This window comes from Calidris pugnax, unplaced genomic scaffold (genome assembly GCF_001431845.1).
Source record: "Calidris pugnax isolate Ruff unplaced genomic scaffold, ASM143184v1 scaffold196, whole genome shotgun sequence".
Taxonomy (NCBI): Eukaryota; Metazoa; Chordata; class Aves; order Charadriiformes; family Scolopacidae; genus Calidris; species Calidris pugnax.
Genome location: NW_015091042.1, coordinates 242334 through 267792, shown reverse-complemented (window position 1 = coordinate 267792; position 25459 = coordinate 242334). Strand labels below are relative to the sequence as shown.

The following is a 25459-nucleotide window of genomic DNA, read 5'->3' as shown; positions in this document are numbered from 1 at the left end:
TCCTGCTTACATGCTCACAAATTGTGTGAGAGAAAACTTTCTTACGGTGATGGGACATTCTAGCTTCTGTTCTCAGCTGGTGAAAAGGAAGCGAGAATACAAAAAAAAAAATAAAAAAATCTTTGGCTTGCACCCTACTTGACTTAAAATATCTATGAAGTTTTTGGCTATGATTTGCTTTCCCTCCAGGCATGGGTTTTGGTTGGGTTAGCTGGGCATGCCATTTTTACCTTTTACGAAGTAAAAAAAGGGAAAAGGTCATTGAGAATTTTTATTTAGCTAAGCTCATAGTATAGAAGTAAAGTCTCTGAAGAATTCCCAGGTTTTCTGCTGCCTTTGTGGTCTCCTCATTAGCCATGAGCCATGTACCTGGGCAGTGCTTTTAAGCAGGGGTGGCTGATGGTGCTCTGTTCTCTTGCAGGGCAGTGTTGGCTGTTTCTGCTCACCTGGGCTGCAAATCAGGGACGCTCTAACTCTTCGTGGATTGTGGTTGCCTCTGCTTCAGCCGTGGCCCTTTGGAAAAAGATCCAATGAACTGACTGAGGTAGGTGTTTCTCAGCGTGTTCAGTTACTAAAAACATCTCCTGAAGTTTGTGGAAGGATTGTGAGAGGTGTTTATCTATTTCATTTAAGGAGGTTTATCAGTAGATTGTATCAAGACCAATTTTCTGGTTTTTCTTATTGTCTGAAGTGTTTTTGAAATAAGGATGGCGAGGAAGAGCGATTGTGTTACTGTCTGTAGAACAGAGCTGCTGGGTGAGTAGGTGTGGGCCCAATCGCTAGTGCTATTGTGACAGAAGAGTTCAAATGATCTGTTTCTCTAAGTTGGGAAGGTGAATACTAGAAAAAAGCAAAGTTGAATGTTGTATTCTATTTTTTTCAGGATCACAAATTATGTACTACCTGCTCCTCAGGAGTAAGGATTTTATATGTTCTTGCAGTTAGGAGGTTTCTTTAGTTCTTGATTCCTTAGTGGAATGACCTGACTGTTAGCATTCAGCCCTCGGTGCTCCAGGTTCCTCTCTTGCCAGTGTTTCTTGTGTACGTCCTTCTTCAGGTGGTTATGGAGAAAAATTGAGCCTTTTAAACTAGTTTGACTTGTGTTATATGACAGTGAATGATTCACGTATTGGGGCTTTGAGCAAGACTATATAAGTGTGACATAGGGAGTGCTTGTCCTCCCTACCTGGGATTTAAGGTCTAGTTCATACGCCTGCTAATATACTGGGAGGATCCGAGATGGGGCTTTTGATGGGATGTGACTAACATTAAGAATAGTAACCTTGGTGTAATGTTTAAATTGTTTTGTCCATGAACAATAATGAAACAGCTTTTTATTTCAAAGTATCAACGTTGTATGCAAGTCCTGTTATGAAATCCCTGTTACTTTTCTTAAAGTGGGGGTTATTTGGCTCTTCTGTTATGAGCAGGGTATTGGGTTGTCTCTTGACCTCATTCACACAGAGCAGGAAGGTGAAGTGCTTGGCAATGAAAAACGAGGGAAAAGTGCTTTGATCATTTTTGTCGATGCCATATTGTTTGTGTTAATTTATCTTTGTTTTAAATATGACAAAGTTATTTCTTTGAGGAATCATAGAAAATGTGGCAAGAGGGAGCTAGGACTTTGCAGTTGGTCTGCTCAGCATTTCTTCTGGTCTCAGTGGAACGTTAAATCTGAGGTGTTGGCATTCGGGGAGCCCTCAGCTGTTCTGGTGGAAATCTTGGCTTTGTGGCTGGTGTTTGCGATGAGAACAGTACTATTGGCGAGCTTTATACTGAAGAATGAGGTTATGTTTTTCAAAAGATAATTTAACTAGCTCTGAATTTGTGCTTTTCCTTTCTATGGGGCTCAGCTAGGACGATGTCTTTCATCGTTTGATGAAACAGTCACTTTTTTCACGGCTTCATAATGGCACAATTCCTTGGCCAACCTCTCCCCCCGGCTATACCCACACATATTTTCTTGCTCTCTCTCATGCAGGCTAAATGAGAAAAGCACTCAGATCTTCCCAGAAACCAGGCTTGCTATGTAATATAAATAGGGTCACTGTGATATAGAACTTTAAATATCAACCATGTACCATGTTTGTAGGGATGATCAGGTCTAGAAGAACTGTGTGCTGGTGTGTCTATTAAAAATCTTCTGTTTGGTTTAAATGAAGGGGATCTCTGCTATTAGGGGCAGGACACTTAAAGCGCTAAGTGAATTTCATGACAACCTTACTTTAACTTCCAAACACAACAGTATTGGCAGTCTCAATAGAAAAACTGCTTGCCATTGAACTTTGGGGATGTAAGAAGACCACTGCTCATAGGCATCGAGCATTTATTAGGTCTAGTTCTTGCCAGCTTCTGGTGCTCACAAAGAATGAATTAGTTCCCATCCCCTAAATTTTAAGTGATATAGCTTAATAACTTTTAAAAATGATGAATGTTATTCTTCACTGTAGCAACTTTTTGGTGCCTCAGCATTCCTATCCACCTATTCAGGATAGAAGTGTGCTTTGATTATAGGAGGTTTTTCCTTCAGGAAAAAATGCTAGATGATACCCGGCTGCTATAAACCTAAGAACCGGCCCAATCAATCCAAGTTGCTCTACAGCAGAGGAGAGGTTGGGTGAAGCTCTCTCACCCAGGATGTGACCAGGCTTGTTACAGATTAGACTCAGGTGCAATGGAGAAACTCATTTTCATGTGGTCTGGGTGATGGTTATGCTAGGGCAGGTTTGCACTGTGAACCCCGGGCTGGGGCTGGCCAGTCCATACCCAGGAATCCAACGCAGCTGGTAGTAAAACTTCAAAGCAAGGAACTCCCAAGAAAACCATAACACTCTCTTGTTGGGTTTTTTTGCAGTACTTTAATACAGCATTAAAATGCTAGAATACTAGAGGAAAGCTTTATACTATCCAGCAAATAAGGCACATGTCGGAATGCCATTTTATGGACAATCCACAACAGAGGTTTTACAGTCTCTTTAGCGACACAGCCACCAGATGAGCAAGCTGTCATCTTGATTGCTGATGCAGGAACTGGTACCTCTGAGGCCTTTGTCCATAGGTTTTGTTTGTTTTAGCTGTACAAGTTTATTAACAGTTACAGAAAAAGAAATTATACAAATCGTCAACTGAATCTGACAAGGTCAGTGGGTACAGCTAAACAAATGTAATAATAATTAGGTTAATTTTTTTAAAGCTGAAGAAATTCATAAGATACAGTGTTAGTTTTAGCACTAGTACACAACGCAGTGAGTGCTGTACTAAATAACCTTTTAAAGGAAACAAGAATCCAGTACAGGGTTGGGCAGACCTTCCATTTTAGCATGGTAAAATATCAAACTAAAAACCCAATCCTTCATAATATAATCAAACTACATGAAATGTAAAGTGTAAAAATGCTTCAAATACGTGCACATGCATATTCTATATTGCTATGAGTTCTAATTAAAATAAACATAACCCCCTACAATAATCTACGTCAATCCTTTTCTCTTACATCCTCTGATTGATATTATTGCTGTAGCCGATACTGCATAGCTGAGCTCACAGTCTGCAAAGAGTTGTGAAAGTCAAGTTGTCAAACAGCGTCCCAACCAACTCTCTTCCCCTCTGGTGACGGGAAAGGAAAGAACCACCATCTGAAACCCAGCGCTTGTGCTTCGGAGTTTCTGAAAGCCGAGTCTCGACGGTGCTTTCAGCATCTTCTGTGTCTCTCACAAGGCCATAAAGTGACAGTAATACTGTTATTCGCTCCTCACTCGCTATATGTCTAGTGATAGCTTTTTCTAGCAATCCTTCCCCAAATACACATAAATAAACTGTATAAGCATTTTCATATAAGTCTAAGCACTTGAATAATATATTGGTTACTTAATACTGATATTTTCATCCAAGGATAACAAAAACAATATGGCTTAAAGAATTGCAAGGTTTTTTGTCAGAATTATGTACCAACTTTCATATAATATTTTATGTAGACAATATTTCCTTCTTAATGTAGTTCTGTTGCATACTTTATACAGACAAAAGCATTGTTAAAAAAAAAAAAGTAAATTACTTCCATAAATATTTTCTTGAGGATACATCCTTAGTTCTGCAAAATACTTAAGAAAACTCTTACCTCTGTTAGTATCCTAGTTGAGAGGAAGGCCCTTCTGAAAGCTTCCAAATTGTAAAAACTTTTCCCAAAAAACAAACAATACTTTTTTAAAAAGGCCCTCAAATATATACAAAAAAAGTTACTGCAAAGAGTTTCCAGATAAGATAACAATTCAGTATTACAAGAAATATTTGTAACCATTCAAAAATTTTAACATCTAAAAAGGTTTCCAAAATACACACATAGTATTAAAAAAAAAAATTGAAAGAAACTCTATGTCAAGTATAACTCAAGATAAATACACATCTGCAAGTAAAACTGTAAAATACTTCATACAGGGGTAAACATTTATATCAATCATCTATAGCTAGTAACTGCACACGATTGTCCCTTTGAAATTCATCCTAGAAACACAAACCATCATCCCTATATCTAAGATCTCAAACAGCCCTCTGAGCACTTCAGCAATAGAGCAAACTGAATGGACAGCAGTGGTTTTGCAGATAGGAAAGAGATACGGGTTGAAGCCCAATCAGGAGTGGAGTCATATCTTAAAGAATGGGTTTTGTATGGGGATAGTTCCGTCACATTTTAAAATATGTTGGCAAAGGCAAGTGGAAAATGTATGTCAATTCACTTAACTTGAAAAACACATGTTGATGATTTATTGCATACTGTTCAGCGGACAACTCTTAGGGTCCATACTAGGAAAAAAAATATTCTACGTGACTGCAGGGCAAAGAGAAATAATCTATGAATTTTGACATTTCCAAAAGCTTTTAACTTTCAAAGTTTTACATAGTTTTATTTTTGGAGTAACTGCATCACAGGTATGCAACCCATGTATAATCTAAATTTCGTGTTATATAAAAAGGTAAAATATAGAGAATACTTCTCGGTATAAGGCTTCTCAGACATACGTAACTTCACATTTTTAGTTTACAAACTAAGTCCCATATAATGGGGAACTTCAAAATACACCTATTTTCAGAAATAATATATACTCTTGTGTATTTATCTGAAATTAAAAAGCAACTTTGAGACAAAAAGGCCTCAAACTTTGCTTGTGTGGCATCATTTTATGTCCGTGGTAGCAGCAGTAGAAACTGGCTAAAATGGGGCCAACCTTTAAATTACAGGGATTTTTCTTCATCACCATTAAATTAAATATTTGTAACAACTTCATTGGAGCCGCATCAAGTTAAAGCAGCTAAAAACCTACACCACGCATTTCAAATCACTGATACTTTTCTCCAGAGCAGTGCCAACGCCAAGGACAAATTCTGTGTGAAATGTTCTGACCAACTCAGGAAAGAAATTGTGTTAAGTTTTTTTTTTTTTTCAGAAATAAATGAAAACTTAAAAACCTCCAAAGAGTGAGGAGGAAAGAAAAAACCTAAACAAAACCAACAACAAAAGCCCAAACCAAAGCAGTGTGTGCTGGATGGATTGGTAGGCAGGCAACAGCAAGAATATAAGGTTAAAAATCAAGTTTGCCAAATAAATGCGGAGAGCCATATTTCTCCAAAGAATACTTAAGTTGAGAAGGCCTGTATTGATTAAAATCTTTCGTTACTAATATCTGCTTCGCTTCTGGTAATACTGTCTAAAAATTAATTCAAGGATTACTAGCTGATGCTCTAAATGCAGAGCTGGTTAAAGAGAACATCAGAAAGCATTTAGAAAAATCTAAGAGGTAAATGTAAATCAATTCATCCTCTTTACAGTCAAAAATCTATATTTTTAAGGGTTTTCCAAATTGGAAAGGGTTAGTTAGGTCCTTAGGTGAATTACCTTATGGGGGAGAAGGAAAAAAAATATTGTATTACACTTTTTTAAAAATATCAAAATCCAGCAATTTCCCTCTGTGGCATTAACTAAAAGCCAATGGTCATAAACTATTGTACATCACATATGCAGATGTGTTTTTCCACCAAGGCACAAACTATATACAGATGACCGTGGAGAAAATGCCCAGGGCCAAATGCTATAATCCTACAAGGAAACCTCACACAGGGAAGGACAGAGGAACGTTCTCCCCCAGGTGAGCTTGGTGCTGCAGCCTTCCCCAGGCACCAGCTCTTTGGGCAGAGGAGGCTTCAGCCCTGTGCCATGAGGAGAGAAGACAAGGGGATGCCCCACAGGGCTGGGGGGAACCAGAGTCCAGCCCCACTTTTGGCAGGGGTGGCATGGCAAGCGGGCTGCTTCCAGCCATGGGGTGGCCAGGGCCTGATGGCAACAGCATCCCGCATGGGGACAGGTTTGTGGTGTCCCAGTTAGGCAGTACAAACTACGGCAGTGTTGCTTCTCACTTGTCCACACGTTTTGTTCTTTATCTGCTTTACCCCAATGTTAGTGCAGGGGAGAATCTGTTCTCCTCTTTATTTTAAATACGCTGACTATTACTTAAACACTTTATATGTCTACTGCCTAGGAAAATATCAGTAATATAAATATTGAACTCTTATAAGTATGCTCTTAAGAATTATTACTCTACACCTATAGACATAGTGTTAAAGTCGATCATGTGTATTTTTTAGTACAACCTAAAAATCCATAAGCTAAAGGCATTGTCATGCGGTGTTGAATCTGGATAAAGAATTTTTAACAGGGCACTGTCATGAAAATAGCAACAATTGCATATAAAGGTCTTTGTTCAGAACCTGACCATGTGCTGTATATTAATATAGCTATATCAAGGGATGCATATTTTACTGATCTAGTGGTTATCATAAGAGGGAAATTATTTCAATGCAGAAAGAATGGTTGATAGCAACATCTTAATTTCAGAGAAAAAATAAAATAACATTTTCCCTTATCTTCATTTAAGGGGGTTTCTCTACCTGTCCTTTAGCCAGCTGCGAAATATTGAGGTGATTGTTTTGTTCATATGCTAAGTGCTCAAGAGAAAAAATAGATCTGGCTTTAGTATGTGGCTCTTTCGATATTATTTGTGCTTGAAACAAAATACTAAGATTAATACTAGAGGCTGAACTTTGAAAATCCACCCCTGTGTATTTTCTTATTTGTATGGGTAGATTAGTATCTTTGTTTAGAGAACTTGTCTCTAAGGTAATTTCTGAGTCTGTGCAAAAGAATGTTTCCATTTGAAAATGCTCAAGCTGCATATCTTCACTGAGGCAACTGAACGGTTGTTAGTGTTAACCTTCAATAATATTATTTTCAGCTATTTTAGCTGATGGAATTGCCGACTGGGCAAAACTAGTTTTGAAGTGATTAATTTAGTTAATACTATTTTAGCGTTGCATAGCACTTCTCATCCAGTGATGTCAAAACGCTAATAGATATTAAGCCTCACAACTCCCTGTGAGGTAGGTATGCTAAAGTATTATTATCCCCATTTTGCAGTTGGGGAAACTGAGGTCCAGAAGGACCTTGTGACCTGCCCAAAATCAGGGAGCTAATGGAAGAGCTGTGGTCAGAAGCCAGGAGTCCCAATGTTTATCCGTCATTCCGACCAGTAGGCTGGGTCCCTTGGGCCACCCATAAATAATGAAGTTTGTGAGATATGTTTATGACACTACCACCAGAATAAGCAGAAACAATTTTCTCCTGCTTATAGCAAAGCAGGGAAAAGGCAAAAGTTTCACCCCTAGAGCAAATTCGTAAAGAGCTTCACATTTCCTATACTAATGCTCACTGTAAGTTTTCAATTTGCTTTACAAGAGCTTGACTGTACATACTGGTAACATCCTGCTATAACTTGGCACAAAACACCCTCTGTCTTAGCGTTATGGAATTAATCCTCAAAACAAATTTAATTCACATCAAGGTATTTAGGATTTAAAGTATTTCCGCTAAATATCATTCACGCAAATCAATGTCTCTAAAGGAAACTTCAGAAAAACAGAAACTGTTGATTAAAAACAAAAAGCAACCAACCAAACATTATCCCTTTTTTAGTGAATAATGCAAATGAATTGCTTGTTGTGTCCTTCTGCCAATGTACTCTTATGTAGACATACAAACAGATACTGTCTCGAGGTACTTTCAGTTCATGCTACTTCCCAATCCCTGATGAGATACTTCTTTGCAGCAGGATGTCCCTGCACAAAGTTTTACCTGAAATGGGACAATGAAATATAACTCCTACATTTCTCCTCAGGTATGTAGGTGTTTCAGGAAGACATAAAGAGGGAAGGCTATATAGAGTGTTCTCTATGCCTTAAAACACCCCTATGGCTAAGAAGTTTTATATTATAACAAATTTGTACAGTAGAAAACAGGACATAAAAATATTTCCAGAAAGTGGCTTTAAAACTACTATAAATAGTAAGTTTGGCTAATCTTTCAATTAAGGGGTTCGGGGACAATTGTAAGTATTCTTATCCCCTCTTATTCACAGTAAATTTAGTGTGCTTGTGGCCTAATGAACAGCCCATACACATACAAGGACCATTTCAATGGGATTATATGACAAGAGAAGGATCTGTTAGCTGCACAAGCCAATTTTGTGTCCTCCAAAAACCTCTTGGAATCCTTCCTGATGCTCTGGGTCCCATTATGGCAATCCCTTTCTACCGAACCCACGCTCTCAAACAATTATTCACTTTTTTTTTTTTTTGCCACATCCTGCAAAAATGACTTTGCCTAAGCCCTGCCCGAGTGATGGTAACAAATAGAAAAAGTCCAAGAAAGAAGCAGCACAAAACTCTCAGACTTTCTAAAACTGGGATTAGAAAATAAGTTTCCGTCTTTTATGCTGTGGCTTCTTCCATCTTCCTTTGTCTTGTCATATAATAGGAATAGCGTTCGTGTTGTGGGTGAGTGCTTACGACTAGTGGCCCCACAGTTATTCAACCTCGGCAAAAGCCATACATATAACACACATTCCTTGTGAATACTATACCTTGCCTATTGAATAGTACTTCATTTCACCTGGCCATGATATAGGGTCTGTGTAAACAATCAGCAGAACCTGCAACCCTGGTTCTGTTGTGAACACTGTCAGTAATGCTTTATATATGTGTGTTGTACATATATATATATATATAAACTCACATATATATGTATGCATACAAATCAGTCCTGTAAATACCTGTTGCATGCGTGTGCATGCACAGGAGAAATGTTACATTCTAGTAATGGTAAGGCATATTATTAGACAGGCAATATTGGCAATTATTTTAGCTTTTATCTTGATTTGTTGTGTTGCTGTTGATCACGTGCTGCCAGAGGATCTTTAAGGATGATGGGGATGGGAAGAGGCCACTTGGAAGGTTTATTGCACACGGCGGCAGTAGTAGCCCAAAACTTTGCACTTCTCACACAGATGCTGGGGATGTTCTTTGCTCTGATCCGAAACATCCAGGCCGTCCGGCTTTTCCAGGGGTCTCTGCAGTGAAGGAGAGGAAATCGGATTAGATCCAAGGTTTGCTCACTGGTACTCTTCACTGTGCATGTGAAGCCTACTTTTATGCTTAACTGAGCTTTCTCCAAGAACTTATAAAGTTACTGTATTTTTTTCCTGAAGGGTTGAAATATTTTTTCATCTCTACATTTGTTCCGAGTGGCCTCATGACTTAATGTCATTCTTCTTCACAAGGGTAGTCGTAACTTCGTTGTAGACAAATTACCAAAAGACTGAACTGGGGACTATATTTATAAAAGCTGTGGCACGGAAGAGTTTATTCTCTTGGCTCCAGTAACTGAGATGTCCCCAAGGCATTAACACCTCAGGCGTGGGAATCCCATTACCCAGCCATGCCAGCAGGGGTTACCAACGTTAGGATTAGCTGCTACAACCAGAAGACCAGAAAACTGTCTTAACCACGTACAGATATTACATAGCTAACTGAGGTTTTCCCAGTATTCAGTCCCATATTTCTGAGGTTGAAATTTTTGAAGTAGAGCAGCTGCAAAGCTATTCATAAAAAAAAAAAAGAACACCCGAACCAAAAAACCCAAGCTCACAACACAACCCTTTGCCCTGAACTTGTGTGATAAATTGATTATGTATTTTTAATAATATTTGTGAAATCACAGGGTTGGAGGTTTATTCAGCTAAACAAGGGAATTAAACTGCTTTGTTTTAAATAGATCTTTGTTCTTTAATTTTCCATTACATGTAAAGGGTTTCACAATCATTCTGAAAATAAAATACCCATGTTAAATACTGCAATAAGTGTTTGGAAAGTCTGATAGTTAGAGAGGTGATAGAGATGTGAGGTAGAACATCATAAAGTGCAGCATTTGATTGAAAAAACAAACAAAATTCCCTAACCTGTAATTTCTTTGTTTTTGTGAAAGACTATTTCACCTTAAAGACTATTTCATTGCACTGTGCCTTCCCATGAAGACAGTGGTTGTTTAACGGGTCTGTGGTAGAGACAGCATGTGGTGTGAATTCTGAAAACAAGCCATGAGCTTCTCACTGTTCTCACAGGGATACTGGACTCTTGCTTATCTCTTCAAAATATGATTCTTGGAGCCAGGGGGGATAAATATAAATTACAAAATTATGGCCATTTATCTGTCACACCTTTCCTAAATCCTAAAGACTTTTCTTTAGCTGTAAAATCATAAAGTACACCTGATCATGTAAGTTTTCATTTATAAGTTCTTCCTTCCAAAGCCACCCACCTGAGACCTTGTGGATAAGAAGAAAAGAGACATTCAAAGTTTGCTTTTTTTGGCTATGTAACACTGCAAGAACAGCTCATAATCCAGAGAATAGAAGGGTTTCTCAGCTCTCTGAGCAGCTAAAATGAGACAAAATATATTCTATTATCCTGAACAAGAGATGTCTGTAAATTCTTGCTTGGTTGTATTGGATTATAAGTGCAACACTCTTAGAATATTGCACAGCTAGTAAAAACAATATATGGGAACAATTCAGTGGTGATTGTCAATGGTTTGTTACTGATGCAATGTTCTTACCCATGATATCACCTGAAGTTTTGTCTGTCCTGGGCCACATATAATATATCTTTGAGTTTAACTTCATTTATAATTTAATTGCACACTGGTTTTCCTGTATCAGGTAGGGGAAAAGGAAGGTAGATGGACCCTTCATCTCCTCTAAATGCTTTAACCTCCCCCTGCTGCCCCAGTGAGCTTTGAATGACCTCTTGGAAGTCAGGATTTGAGATACGAACCAGCAGTCCTGTTTCTAGACTTCCAACCACTCATGCAGGCAGTGCTTCAGCCACAACACAGACAGGTTAACTAAGTTTTTTTTTGGTCAGAAAAACTGCTATTGTGCCTTTTCTACCACATATTCCACCAACATCTGCCCATAAATTTTCTTCAAGAATTTGCATGACATAAGTGTAGTCAAAGATGATGCTCAGGTTCAGGAGTTCCAGGAGTTAATTTATGCTCCTCAACAGAATTTGAGAGTTTTGAAATGCTACACTTAAAACAGGCTATTTGACTCGGCTCTGATTGCTTCTACATGCTAGCTGTGCTCTGATTAAAGAGAAAAAATACAGCAGTTATCATGTTTATTGATATAAGCCAGATTTTTTTTAATACGCAAGGCCTTGGGAATCATTTTTCCTGGAAATAGTGCAAAGGACATTGGGAATGCCTTGGAGCGCCAAGAGTTTTTGGACGGTTTTCAGAAACAATAGCTCTTCGTGGTTTGCTTTCCCCCTGCGTTGATTGAGCTCAGCTTTTTGGCCTGCAAAGCATTTCGATTTCAGAAATGTTATTGTTACCAGCGTGTTACGACACAGAGGCTGGGGAGAGAGGGGTTACAAACGCAGGAGAGCAGGTTGCCAAGGGCCAGCTGGAAGCAGCAGAGCTGAGCAGAGCCCAGGCTGTTTCTGGTGAGGCAGTGGAAGGGCTGAGGCTTCGAAACTGGTGCTGTGCTTGCAAGGTTTGTGTCCCAGAAACACTCCAACTTCTGCATAAAATGAAGTCCCAGCATATCTCTGTTTGCTGTTTACTCTTCATGAGTTTCTTGTAAGGCTAAAAAAAGAAATACCCTTTCAAACACACTGAGAGGCAACTGTTCTTGTCCTGCTGCTATTTGTCTGCTACTCATTGTGGAGGACTTTAAAGTAATAACCTTTCATCCTTGCAACCTTTCTCACACCTTGTGAAAAGGGTAGGACATTAGGCAGCCAAAGAGCTGTGTGTCCATCAAGGTTGGGCTTCATTTGGCACAGGAAGACCTTGAGCAGTTCTCACCAGCTTTGGTGTGGTGGGAGGGGAAGAAGAAGATGGTGGTGTGATGCAGCCCATCCCTGCCACACACCGTGTGTTAGTTCTGGGGCTTGCCTGAACTATCCAGAAGATCCAAATAGCTGAGGAGACTGGAGAGTTCTGTGCTGCTGCTGAGAGGCTGGGAGCATGAAAACTCAGCCATGCATTTGGAGAGGGTGTGGAGAAGGGCACAGGCTATTTGGCTGAAAAAATAATTCCTTTCCTTAGAAAGAGGTGAAATGGAGCTTGTAAAACCAACAGAAAATCCCGCTATGTTTCTCTGGGAAAGGTATGTTTTTTTCCATTAAACAGAGAGTTTAAATATAATACTTCAATTTTCATTGTCTTTTTCTAAATGCAAGCATTCAGGATTTGGCAATCCATATTTTCAGTAAAAACGACAGGGATAGGTACTCTTATGTTCTTCATTTTTATGCATCTTTCTTCAGTTTTCTCCTGGTAGTTGCAGGGTGGAAATAATCTTGTGCAGTTCCACCAGGAAAGCATTTGGTGGTAGTGACTAAAGCTGTTGCCTCAGGGGAATGAAGCTGAAATAAATTTAAATTTATATACCAATTCCTGTCCTGTAAATTAACTTTTGATTTTGAACTATTGCCGTCCCAGTCTACATGTACTGAATGAACTCTGCATTCCCCATAGGTCAGTCAAAACCCAAAACCCTCAAAACTAAAAGCTCACCCTTATGAAGTATTAGGTGTCAGAGAAAATGTCACTAGGACATCCTTGAGGAAAATTGCTTCCACTAAGAAGTAGAATGGAATAATGTGGCTGCTTACGTTGGTATTTAGAACACTGAGTATTATTTTTTTTTCTCTGTAGAATGGAACAATTTGATTGCATCACTGATGGATATATTTGGCATCAAAACACAAATGTAAGAAAGCATTTATAAACTATTTTCTGGACTCATTACCTCAAGTCTTAAAGGAGCAAATGAGATGATAAAATGACTGATTAGCTATGTGAATAGAAATGGATTCTACAACTATAGCTGGCAGGATCATTCTTAGGTTAACAGTATTAAGGAGCCCCATAGCTAGCTATGCTTCCCTCAAGACACCCATGCTATCATGAATTCATAAAGTTTTAGTCCAATAAAAAAATTATGCACTGGGGAAAAAAGATGAAATGCATTGTGCATGCTTGAGGAGCAGAGCCTCTGCTCTTCTTTCTGCCCGGGGGGAACAGGGATGTTAATGAGGCCCTCAGTTGTGGCTGTGGACCCGAGAGGCAGCGAGAAGAAGGCTGCAGATCAGAGGCGTGATGCTCAGAGAGAGCAAGCAGCCTCTGTCAGCAGTGTGCCTCTGGGACAGGCCAGCTAGGAACAAATGGTAACCGCCTGAGCTAAATGGCAAAAATCTTTTTAGAAGCAGCAGTCTGGGGTGATCTGTATTTCCACTGCTAGAGCACACAAGTATGGGCATGCTGGGGAGGGTTTATTAAATCTAAAGAGTCAAAAGATCATATTTGTAGGCCTGAAGCTGTTGAAAAGCTTCAGTGATCAGACCCATCCCTTTCCATACTGAGAGGAGAGAGGTGGCTGTGGATGCACCCAGGTACAGGAATTGTGATGGGACCACTGCATTGCCTATGAAAGTAATAGCTTGGATACCATGAAGAATGTATTTACATACTGAATTATTTCCAGTCCAACAGTAAATTCCTGACAGCTGGAAGAAAATAGTGTCCAAGAGGATGAGTCGGTCACCAGATGGCTGGTTCTGCACCAGCGCAACAGCTGTCATCACAAACAGCACTGGAGTTAGCCACAAAGTCTGAGAAGAAGCCTTGATAAGAGGCCAGCCAGGAAGCAACCACAGGCACAGATGTTGCTGCTATAGCGGGCAGGGGAAGAAAATGACAATTCAAAGCTCGGCATCTGGGTTGTTACAGTGCCAAGAGTGCCAGTGAATGGCTATAAGGACTGTCTCTGTTGCTGGAGCAGGGTAACAAGAGCATAAACAACCACAAAATCCTAATTCTTTGAAAGAATAGGAGGTAGGTTTAAATCCCACCTGAGACTTCTGTTTATGTTCAGAGTAGCTGAAGTATGTACCCAGGAAATGGCTTTTGGAATAGCCATAGAGCAGCTTTGTCAGGCCTCCTTTTTTTGGCCCCCTCTTCCTCAATAAGACTTGAGCTCAACTGGCCTCCAATTTTTGTCCCGTGAATTGCTGTGAGCACTCCCACAGGGAGGTTTACTGCTTGAGGGGTGTGGTGGAAATGCAAAAGGAGGCAAACAGTGCCGGGATTCAGTCACGAAAACAAAAATGCATGCAGCACTTCCGTGGGACAAGGAGCAATTTTGCAGCTCAGGTGTGGGAGCCACCTGATTCCCCACCCTGTGGATGAGCTGGGGAATGAATGGCAGCAGCCCTGCCATCAGGGTCTTGTGCTGCTTCTTGTAATACATGCTCCACCATCTCTCTTAAATGCAGAGATTTAGAGCTGTATTTATAGAGCACTCTGAAGTATATACACAGCTGTAAAATTGCTGAGAAGACTTTTCCTGCCCCGGAGAGATTAAAAGCTCATTCTCACAGATAGGGTATGTGGAGTAAGACTGCAGGGCTGAATTGAGACATTCCTTGTGGGGAATTGGCACGGGATCGTTTCCTGGAGTGAAACGAGCCTCCAGGAACAAAGAGCAGGTGGCAGGGAAGTGTGGCTGCTCTCCTCTCCAGGGACCCGCTAACGAAAGGTATGCATAGGAAATCAAGATTTGAGCATAGCTGCACAAACCATTCACAGACACAGCGCGTGTGCTTGAACGGCTACCCCAGAGCTATCCAAAGTGGAGATCATTTTCTTCACTACTCTGATATTACTGCCTGAGCCAGTTACATCAGAGTACTCAGGCATGAACCATCCCCTGCAAGATAAAGTGGACAAGCCCCACAGGACTGAAAAGCCCATAGGGTGAGGAAGGTAACTGAGGAAGATAAGAGCGATGGAGATGAGGACTGGAGAAAAGGGCAAGCCTGGGAATTGAGAATAAGCTCCTAAATCACTGCAATCAGTGTCAAGCAAGCCTGAATATATGGATTTCATTTTTCTCTCCTAAATTGGACAAAAGCATCCTAATCTCCAATATTCAGGATGAGGTAGCAAAGCTTGGTGGCACATATGGTTATATTTCAGCTATTGAATAAACTCTAGAGAGGTTGGTCTATTCAGTGAGAATCTGGGGGAATGCAGAGATACTTGGCAATACCAGAGGATGGGGAAGTGCCTTTGGAGGTGTTTGTTGTGTCTTGTTCTATATCCACACCTTTCTGTAAGCGTCCTCTACTGCCCAGGATCAGATGTGGAATGGGGGAGTTTAATGCGATCTGGTATGATTTTTCATTCTGTATATGCTATTGTGAATGGAGACTTTTATAATATGCTCTCACCAGGGAAATGGGCACCTGACGGGCTTTAGACGTGGTCTAAGTTGTTTGCAGCTAAGTAACTTTTGCAGTTTTGGAGGCTATAATAACTTGACATAAGGCTAGTTAATGTTGAGGAACCAACAGTGATTTGCATCTGCTGATAAAATGATCGTTAATTTTTTAAATAAATTTCAAAATACTTTCTTTATCTGTTAGGCTGCAATGATACATTTACCAAACAGTAGGGCAAGGAGTAGGAAAAGGAGATAATGAATTTCCAACACATTGCAGAGAAGAAATATTGGCAAAATTTTTTTGAAGTAAAAATAATTTATTTCACCAAAGGCAAATAGTGTCTGAGCTTGAATGAAATATTGGACTTTTATTAAATATCTTTCACTGTGCTTTTATAAAACCTACTCATTAAGTGTAAGAGAACTGGCGCCTAGGTAGAGCATATTTTAGAAAATGGTGCAGAAGAACAGCACACAGATAACTGCTGATAAATGTTTAGAGAGAGTCTGGTGTGGAGCTGGATGCTTGGAGAAAAAACATGTATGGGTTAGCAAACGCTAGGCTCTGTCAAGAAGCAGCGCTGACCTCATGCAGCCTAAGTTAGCTCTCCTTTGCTGCTGGCTCCGTTCATGACCTGATGCTGTTTTCTTTACTGTCTGGCTATTGCTGGTATGTTTAATCAGAAGCAGCACAGGGCACCTCTGGAAGAATGCAAAAGAATAGAAAGAATGATGACAGTAACATTGAGAAACAGAGGCTGATGGGGATGAGGCAGAGATAACAGGCTGTACAACCTTTCAACTCAAAGTTCTAAGTTCAAATTTTGGGAAAGAGCACTAGGGACTTGCTGCAAGTTATTTATGCCTGGAAGCCTAGTTGACATGCACTTTTGTCTTGAAGATCCTCAATAGCTGCTATAGCTACTGGTGGGACACGAACACATGGGTAGATAAAAAGAGCAAGCCCTTCCGTATCCTGAGTTATGGTATCTTTAGGGAATGATGTGGAAACATAGTCATGGGGTCAGCTGTGGAAACCTGCACTGCACATGCTGTGATTATTCACTGGAAAACAGCACGTATAAGGCTCCAAGGCAAGCACAGCTTACAGATCACTGTAGACTGAAACCCTTCCACAGTATGTTGAGGACTTTAGTACTACTCTGCAAGTTAGACTCCTCTAGCCCTGCCACAAGGGGCAACTCTGCTCGAGGGACTACTTGCAAACCTTCTTTGCTACAAAATACACGTATTCCCAAGTCTATAATGCCTCTTGCATGGTGTGGATGGGATACCTCTTGAGCGATTTCTTGTGACCCTTTGAACAGTAACATAAATGATGGAAAGGATTTAGAAGAGTAAGGTAAATATTTATAAACTTGTGTTATAAATCAGTGCTCTTGTAACTTCTCCCACCCTCAAGACTGTACTTTCATGCAAGTGATAAATGACTTCATTGCTCAGCCTGGATTTTGGTGCAGTTGTCTACACAAGCTGTCTAAACAGAGGCAAGGAACCAGAGACCTTGGAAGCTCTGAGGTGATCTTGCGTAAGTTAGTGAAAAAATTGCTTAGCTTTCTTTCCATATGCGTGTTTCCACAAAAAAAAAAAAACCCAAAACAAAACCAACAAAAACAACTCTTTGGTTTTTCTCACTTGCAATATAGTTTCCAGTGATAGTTTTGTTGGGGAAATTAGACTGTAGTTTCTAAAGATGACCTCTTGTTTTCAAGTTTGGAATCAGAGTGGAATTAGTCCAGAGAAAGGGGAATGGACCATATCCTCTCAACTGGGCAACAGAACCAAAGATACTCACTGGTTCAGCCACAAAATTGTACAAGCGTATTGTAAAGTAGAAAAAATCCTGTGATAAGTAGAAGGGATGATTGTAGGGAACTATCTCAAGTTTAAACCAAGGCTTCCACTACAAGCGTGGCAGGCTTCAAATGCTCCCTTTTAACTGCCATTCATGTTGCTTCAAGGCACTAACAATTCTAAATCAGTATTTTGGTTGCATATCAGAATGCAGTGTCGCCGTAGAGACTGAGCCAAATCTTGGTCTTAGAATTAGATGAATATGCATATGTGTACAAGAGGAGGAAATATAGTTGATTTGATATTCCTCAGTGGGAGAAAGTTTAATAAACTTATTTGTATCTCCTCATCCTGCTTGTTGCAATGAACTTCAAATTCTTCTGTCTTTTCATCATAATAAAGTCACAGTATCCTCCTTTAGGTTTTTTTTTCCTGACACCTTCCCCTCCAAATTTTCATTAAATGGTATGAAGTGTTCCTTATGAGCCCATGGAAAGAGTTTTTTATAGGAATTTTGCAAGCACTCAGGTAACTAATGAGACACCTAAGGCTCTTGATGGAATTTCCTTTGCACCTATTGTAAGTTACATCCAAATGATCTGTCTATGGTTTAAGCAGTCTCTCTGAGTGGGCAGCAGGTAAATTGACCCATGCACAGCTCTATTTATTACCAAGATTCAGCTAGGATGAATTATACCTGAGGCAAATCACACCTCCCAAACTCTTTTAAAATAATTCTCACCTTTTCCACCCACAACAATTTTCTGCAATATTGCAAAATCCCCCTCAAATTTTTCCATGATGGTATATTTATTCTTCATGGGGTTGTCAAAAGTGACTTTCTGCATGAAAAGTCAGCTTTGACAGCCAGGCTGTAGCCTGGTTTGTCAGGGAAACGAGGGGTATGAGCTCATGCAGTTGGTCTGTCTGTCTCCCCCTAAGGACCACTGAACTGGTTGAGTGTGTGTGACCAGTTCTGGAGGGATACGAGCAGGAACCAATAGTCAGCTTTCCGACCATGAGCTGGGAATGCAGAAAATTACCTCAAGGGATAGATGGAACTGCAATCTGCAGGGAGCAGGAGGGAAGGTTGTGTGTACCATGTCAGTTGTGGCTGAGAGGATGGCAGATACAGCTTTCCTGGCAGAGCTACTTCTTAGACTTGACTCTTTCAGCTTAATGAAAGCTTTTCTCTTGAAGTGCTTTGCATGGGTTTCGCTTGTATTATGGAAACCAAGAAACCTCTCTAACCAGGCTGTCTTGCTTTACTGCCATTAACCAAGGAATTCTGTAGCTAGGAGTCATCTTTGCAGTGTTCTCTTTTATCACCAATCTTCATAAGTGGGCATAGCCCCTTGATCAAATCTAATCTTATTTCAACAGGTGAAAAAAGTAGTAAATGTGAAATAACTCTGCTGACACCAGTGGGATGAAACGTTAAATTGCTGTAAATATGAAGAGAATCAGAACTAGGAGGCTCGTTGCTAGTGTTGAACTTGTTTTACCCCATCTCGGATTATAAGGCCCCACAGTCTGTTCTTATAATACAGGTGGGTAAAGATTTTGGTTTGGAGGTATTTTTACTGAAAGGTTGGACATTCAAATTATGCAACTCTGATATACCAGTCCAGATTTCCAAGATTGAGAACAGCAGCTCATCTGGGGAACAATTTTTGGTGGCGTGTTGTAGCCTATGTAAAGTCCTATTTAACTCTTACCCGTGCTTTGCAAAGTCAAGAGCTTTCCTAGTTCTGAGCCTGTCTGCCAGCAGGTCTGCGCTCCTACCTGTTTGTGAGGATAAACATTAATGTGGCACTTGATACATTCTTGTCCCATGTTAGCCCAGGAGTTTCCACTCATCCATTTTCTCTTGCATTTGGGGCACTTATATTCACCAAAGCAGCGTTTCTTGCCCTGGTACGGAGTCAGACCTTCTCCTTTTGGACGAGCCTACAAAACAAAGGGAAGTAGCAATGAATGACTGATGTGTGGGGAAGTAGTAGAAAAGTAAAAAATTAAATTAGGAGACTTTGGGCAAAAGATACTGGAGGCAGACATGAAGGACATATCCCCTTCACAAAGAGTTTGTACATTGAAGCTAGAGTTTAACAGTTTTTAGAGTTACCTCTGTGAGAAGCATTTAAAAGTTCAAGATGACTTGCAAGACTTGTGACACTGAACACAATATTTAGAAATATGCCCGTGCCCTTTCTTGAATGAATAGTTTTAATATCCATTTCATTATGATAAGATCGTATCTATTGAGTACATATTGCTAATATTACATATAGCATCTGGAGAAGTAGCTCACTAGTAAAGACTATATTTCTTAACTAAATCCTTGTCTATTCCCCACTAGAACCTATCATTAAGAAAACTTCTTATAGTACAGCTTGACACAGCCTCTAAACAATGAAATATTGGCAATTTGTTAGTATGTGGATACACATCACTATATGGGAGTGTGCAAAATGGGATTGAGTATGACAAGACATGCTTTTGATTAATGGAAATCATTAATTTCATGAACTTCATTTGGTTTCTTGCTCTTGGTAAATGGTTTCACTGATTTCTACATCTTGAAGGAAATAGGAAGGGATTCTCAAAGGGACTGTTGTGATGTCTAAATGTTAAATGTCCCCTAAAGAAAGCCTTATCTAGGGAAGCTAGTAGAGTAGACAATGACTGTGTGCAAATACCACTTATATTTTTTTCTAAATATGTTCACTAAAACTGTCTTGTGCTTCACAAAAGGATAGTAAGGTACATAATATGTGAAGGTGAAAATGACATTATTGTGTACAGCTGTCCTGAAGGTAGCTGCAAAGATGAAGCCATTTTCCAAGAGTCTCTATCAGGTGTTGAAAATACTGCCCATGTGTTCACTGTATTTTGTTTATTGTTGCCTAGAGGGAGATACTCTGTCTGTATAGTGCCAGAATGGTATCATCACCTACCAAAGGATTCTTTGTTATGCCTCTGTGGCCTTTTTTTTTTTTTTTAAGGTTCCCAGATGAAGTTTACAAAAGTTAAATGACCCAGCATGCTGGGAAAGGGTTTGTTTTTGTTTCGGGAGCTTGTACGATTTCTCAGTGTGTACGTCCAATTTGCTCTCTATGTGAACACATGGGTTGAACAAGCAGGTGGTTGGCAGAAGACCTGAGCTTGGCAGGAGCTCTGAGACTCAGGCTCCCATGGCTGATGGAGATGTACTCTGTGTTACCTCCAGGGTCGCACATGGGAGCAAGTGGGACAGGAACATTGAGTACGTTCCACCCCCCACGCTGGCAGGTGGAAGAGGAGCTCAAGGACTCCAAACCTACTCTGTCCATTTTTTTTTTTTTTCTTTTTTTCTGTAGTGTCAATAAACAGCATTCTCTATTTTTCATGCTTGTTCCTCAACATAGCAATATTCTTCTTTAAAAGATCAGCTGCAGTAGCAAACTCTGTTACAAATAGGCAAACATCTATTATAACTTGCTTCACGACATTCTATCTGATAAGCCACTGTAAATATTCTGGCTTAGAGCAAAGATCAAGCTGACACTGGGACACATATTTACAGAAGTATTGCACTAAAGAAAAAACAGTGTTCATTGGCATAATGAGAAACATTTGGACTTTCATGACTAAATGAGTGCTGGCAGGCACCCAGAGTGTAATCTTCTGATCCATGGTGTCCCTTGATAAGGATGGGAGATTGCAACTAAATGTAGGGCAGGAAAATGTCAATTTATGGAGACATCCTTATTTTGGACACTTAATTTGGCTCTGCCTCTGAGGAATTTGTTGCACAGCTCAAGTCAGTGTAACAAGGAACCACATGCTCTCTTCATTTAGAAATTCTCATGGAATTGAATAGGAACCCTGTGTACAGAGAGCTACCATGGTTGAGAGATGTGCCCCCTCCTCCTGAGGTGTCACAGATTGCTTTATTTGTAGTTTCAATTGGGGCTATGTTATTGAACAGAAGGTGAGTTATTTCTGATTCTCAGTTTTAGTGGCACTCAAACTCCTCCTGCAGACATGGAAATGCAGTTTCATTACCCCTACTAAGAAGCAATCCTTTCAGAAAATGTGCAGGTCACTGAGTGCATTATTTCCAAAAGTAATAGCACTGACTTTGGAGACAGAGCGTGTTTGAGAAGTCTTGTAAATGTTTACCAACAGTATTTAAACATAACACTCCCACTGCAAAATGTTATGCCAGCCATAAAGAGCATTTAAACATCAGACTCCCACAGCAATATGTTGTGCTAGCCATGATTCACGGAGAGGGGAAACTTTCAGAGACGGCTGCTTCGAGCAGGCAGACAACTGTAGGTTTCCCCAGGTCAGGTAGCTGACTTCAGAGACACCAATGCCCTGGAATGCTCTGCCCTCACAAATGCACAGGAGGGCACTGAAGATGCTAGTCAGTGAAGTCCTCTGTGTGTACAGCTGGGCATCACAAATGGAGGCCTTCCAAATTAGAAGCTACTTTTAAAATTTGGCTGCTTCAACTTGCTCAGTAAATCACAAGCAGAACCAGGAAAAGATCGTAGGAGCCCTGACTCCGGCGGTAATTTCCTGTTATAATTGCTAGACTAAACTTCTGATTTATTTTTATTTTAACTTTTCAGCTGTCGCAGCTCCCTCCTCAGTCAGTGACTTTAATTAGTTTGCTGGCAAAGCTACAACATTCTCTGTAGGTGTTTCGCTATTCTGCTTTATGGATGTTTATACTTTGCCCTAACAGATATTATTTTCCCTCCCATATCTTCAGTTTCCCAAACTGTGCCCCACAGGGAATTTGGATTCTCAAACAAACAAGCTCATTTTCTCTAGTGAGAAACATCATTAGGAAGCACTGACAGCAGCGAAGGCAACTCTCCAGCCCCCTCCATTCTTCAGGTCCAAACCAAACAGAAATTTGACAGTATTTAGTGGAAGGTAAAACCTGAGCGAGATACACTAATGGCCTGAGAGTTCTGAGGCTGAGTGTTATCTTTTTTTTTTAATTTTTTTTAATAGTGTTTGCAGCTTAAGCAGCAGCACAGTTGTCTTGCATAAACACTTCCAGAGAGAGCCTGCTCCTTGGAGCAGAAGCAGCCAGCCCTGCCTGGCAGGGTGCTTGAGCACCCACTCCCTCTGCAGCAGAGGTGTCTCAATCATCATCCAGCTGGAGGGCAAAAACTCTTTTCATCAAAGCTTTTTCTTAACTAAGTACCAAAAAAGAGCAAGAAGACACGTTTTGCCTTTTGGTATTAACCTAATGACTCTTATTTTAGAAAATGTAGGATTTACCTTGTTTACGCTATTAACCTCCTATTCCCTGCCCACCCCAGCTGGACCTGAACGGTATTTAACAGTAGACTTTGGTGAGATTTCCTCACTGGGCATTGTCTTTCCTCATTCTTTCTGCAGATAGGGATTTATTTATCTTCTGAGTTAACCTGGTGAAGTTATGCCCCTGTTCATAATGACGAAATCTTTAGTTGTTACCATGTTAACATATGTTGTCCCATTGCCTTTAGGCCCAGGTAGTCTTTGGCCTGGTTTCTACCCTTGGTTGCAAAAGCTTGGTGGAACCTATATTTTACCATATTCGACATAATATTCAAACTAGGTTACAAACCACAATATGAACACAGTTTTTTATATTTTCAACATTGTTTTTGTTAGGGGAGTTGACAATTTTATGTTTTAAATGCTGATTTGACAGGGTTACCCTGTAAAACCAAAGCACCCAGTGTTTCTCCAGCGATGTGATTGTACAGCTCTCCAACAGCTATATACATCTTAATTCAGACATTTCCAAAATTATTTAATGCTTCCAGGACAGGTAGGCCTTTGGGAATGATCGAAACCAAACATATTTTTTGAGAAGGGCCAGAAACTAGCTATTACTTGAAGTATGTCTCAATGTCCAGACCTAGGCCTCCGTAACAGATTCTTTGTGCAGCTGTGACTTTGGAAATCAGCAGGGGATTTGCAGAAGGGAGAGCCTTCCTTCCCCAAGGTACTCCTGGGGTGGGAGCTGTGGTGGCCCAGAGCCCCGTCCCTCCTGGTGGCCCTCAGGCAGAAATTGAAACCAGTCTTGGAGGGGTGGTGTTAGTGCTGGGGCTGAGGGGGGGTCCCTCTGGCCTTGAATTCAGGAAGCAGCACAGATTCTGTAAAAGCCCTCACCCTTGTCCCTAGCCCTCTGTCCACTAGCAGCTGGCCAAGTGAAAGGATATTGCCCTCTGATTCATGAGATGGTGATACATCACCTTGGTCTTCCAGACAAATGCTAAGACAAATGAAACCATCTCGGCAGGTTTACCTAAGCCAGTGCCCGTGTTCACCTCAGCTAGATCCAACCTGCATACAAACCCAGTATTTTTTGTGTGGCACGGCAACAAAAATGACGTCGATATTCCAACCTTCACTGACACCCAGCTGCCTCTATTTTTCATGCTCTTCCTTTCTTCAGCCAAAACCACAAATTGGCCGTAATAAGCTTTTAAAAGTGTTTAAGTTGAGCTTTTGTGCTGGTGAGTGGCCAGCCAAGCTCTCTCACAACCTATCAGATTGTGCATCTCATTGGGGAATCTGCCAAATCACTTGGCAGTGACGGACATAGTAAAGGACTCTTTGCTTTCCCCAGACAATTCTCTCAAAGTATCAGTTTGCACAGTCAGCAGAAACAAAACCAACCCCCGCCACATGCCCTGGTTAAAACTAGGTTCATGATAAACAACAACAGGCAGAGTTCACTCAAAGTGAAATGCAGAGGAACGCTCTTCCCCTAATCTTCCCCCGTGTTTGTATTACACAGCTGAAAGGTGTTACAGCACAGAGGGAAGATGAAGTCAGTATGGCACTGGTAGGTGGGTCCCCTTCCTAGAATTCTGTCAGGGTGTCCTTGTAAGGATGCTTCATAAAATAAAGTAGAAAAGCAATAATAATGGCAAAAATGGCTTGGTGCATTGACTGGCTCCCAAGCCGTTTGCAGGAGTGGGAGGGACAAAATTTTATTTTGGAATGTGAGCCCTCTGACACTCTCAATTGTAAGTCAGCACAAGTCAGAGATGGTGTTAAAAAAACCTTGCACTCTTATTTTGTGCTACTCTGTGTGCATTATTTTGAGAAAGATGAAATGATAACGCATACCCAAAATGTTCAATTAGGGAAAAAGAAAGCTAGGACTAAATCAGTTAGGACTGATTTAGTGTACTGGGTGTCCTAACTAGTTCTGACTCTGCAGCAAGTTATAGAGTGTTGGGAAATTCACTGAAGTCTTCTGACCTTTCTCAGCTCGGTATAGGCTGTCTACAGAATGAGGACACTCTTGCATGCTTATCCCAAAGTGGCACGTAAAAGGGAATCCTTAGATTGGTCGACTTCCTTTCTTTGTCTTTCCTGACTTTTGTATTCATTTAAATCTGAGTATCTACAGAATAGGTAGACAGATACGAAGGTTGGATGTTTAGAAAATGAATTCTAGTATAGCTGGTCTATTTTTCCTTGCCAAATGTATGCTGGTGTATGATATTGCTGGTGTATGATAGTGCTGATGTGAGGCACTGAAGACTTCTGTGGTATTTAAATAAACGGTTGTGAAATCTTTAATTAGTACATGCAATATAGGAAGAGCATCCAGAGGATACAGAAACCAAATTAATGCTTTCTTTCACCCTTCTTGTCTCTAGTATAATTTGTGTATTTTTGATATGATGAGAACTCTTACTTGATGTGGGTCAATTAAAGGAGGGTAACTGTCAGAAAGCAGATTCTTCTTTACAGCATTACTATTTAAATAGACAACTTCTATTTGATTTACTGAAGAGTAGATATTATGGAATTTCTAGACATATTCTGTATTCCAGACTAAGGATTTATGACAAATAAAATTATATCTGAGCAAGAGATGGCTGAAAAATAAAGAAAACTTGTTTGTGTAGCTTAATAGAGAATCCCAGCATGAGTTTTATTTGACTTGGATT

At 40.3% G+C, this 25459-nt stretch overlaps 1 protein-coding gene across 1 annotated transcript in view; it reads right to left on the bottom strand.

The window, feature by feature from the left end:
* Nucleotides 1–2835: 2835 nt before the first annotated feature.
* ZCCHC24 (zinc finger, CCHC domain containing 24) overlaps nt 2836–25459 on the bottom strand; it is a 117346-nt gene continuing 94722 nt past the window's right edge. The window contains exons 3-4 of the mRNA XM_014956312.1: nt 19278–19442; nt 2836–9452 (exon numbers count right to left, since the gene is read on the bottom strand). Of these exons, the coding sequence (XP_014811798.1) occupies nt 9339–9452; nt 19278–19442 (279 nt within the window). The 3' untranslated portion in view covers nt 2836–9338. The remainder of the gene's footprint in view (nt 9453–19277; nt 19443–25459) is intronic.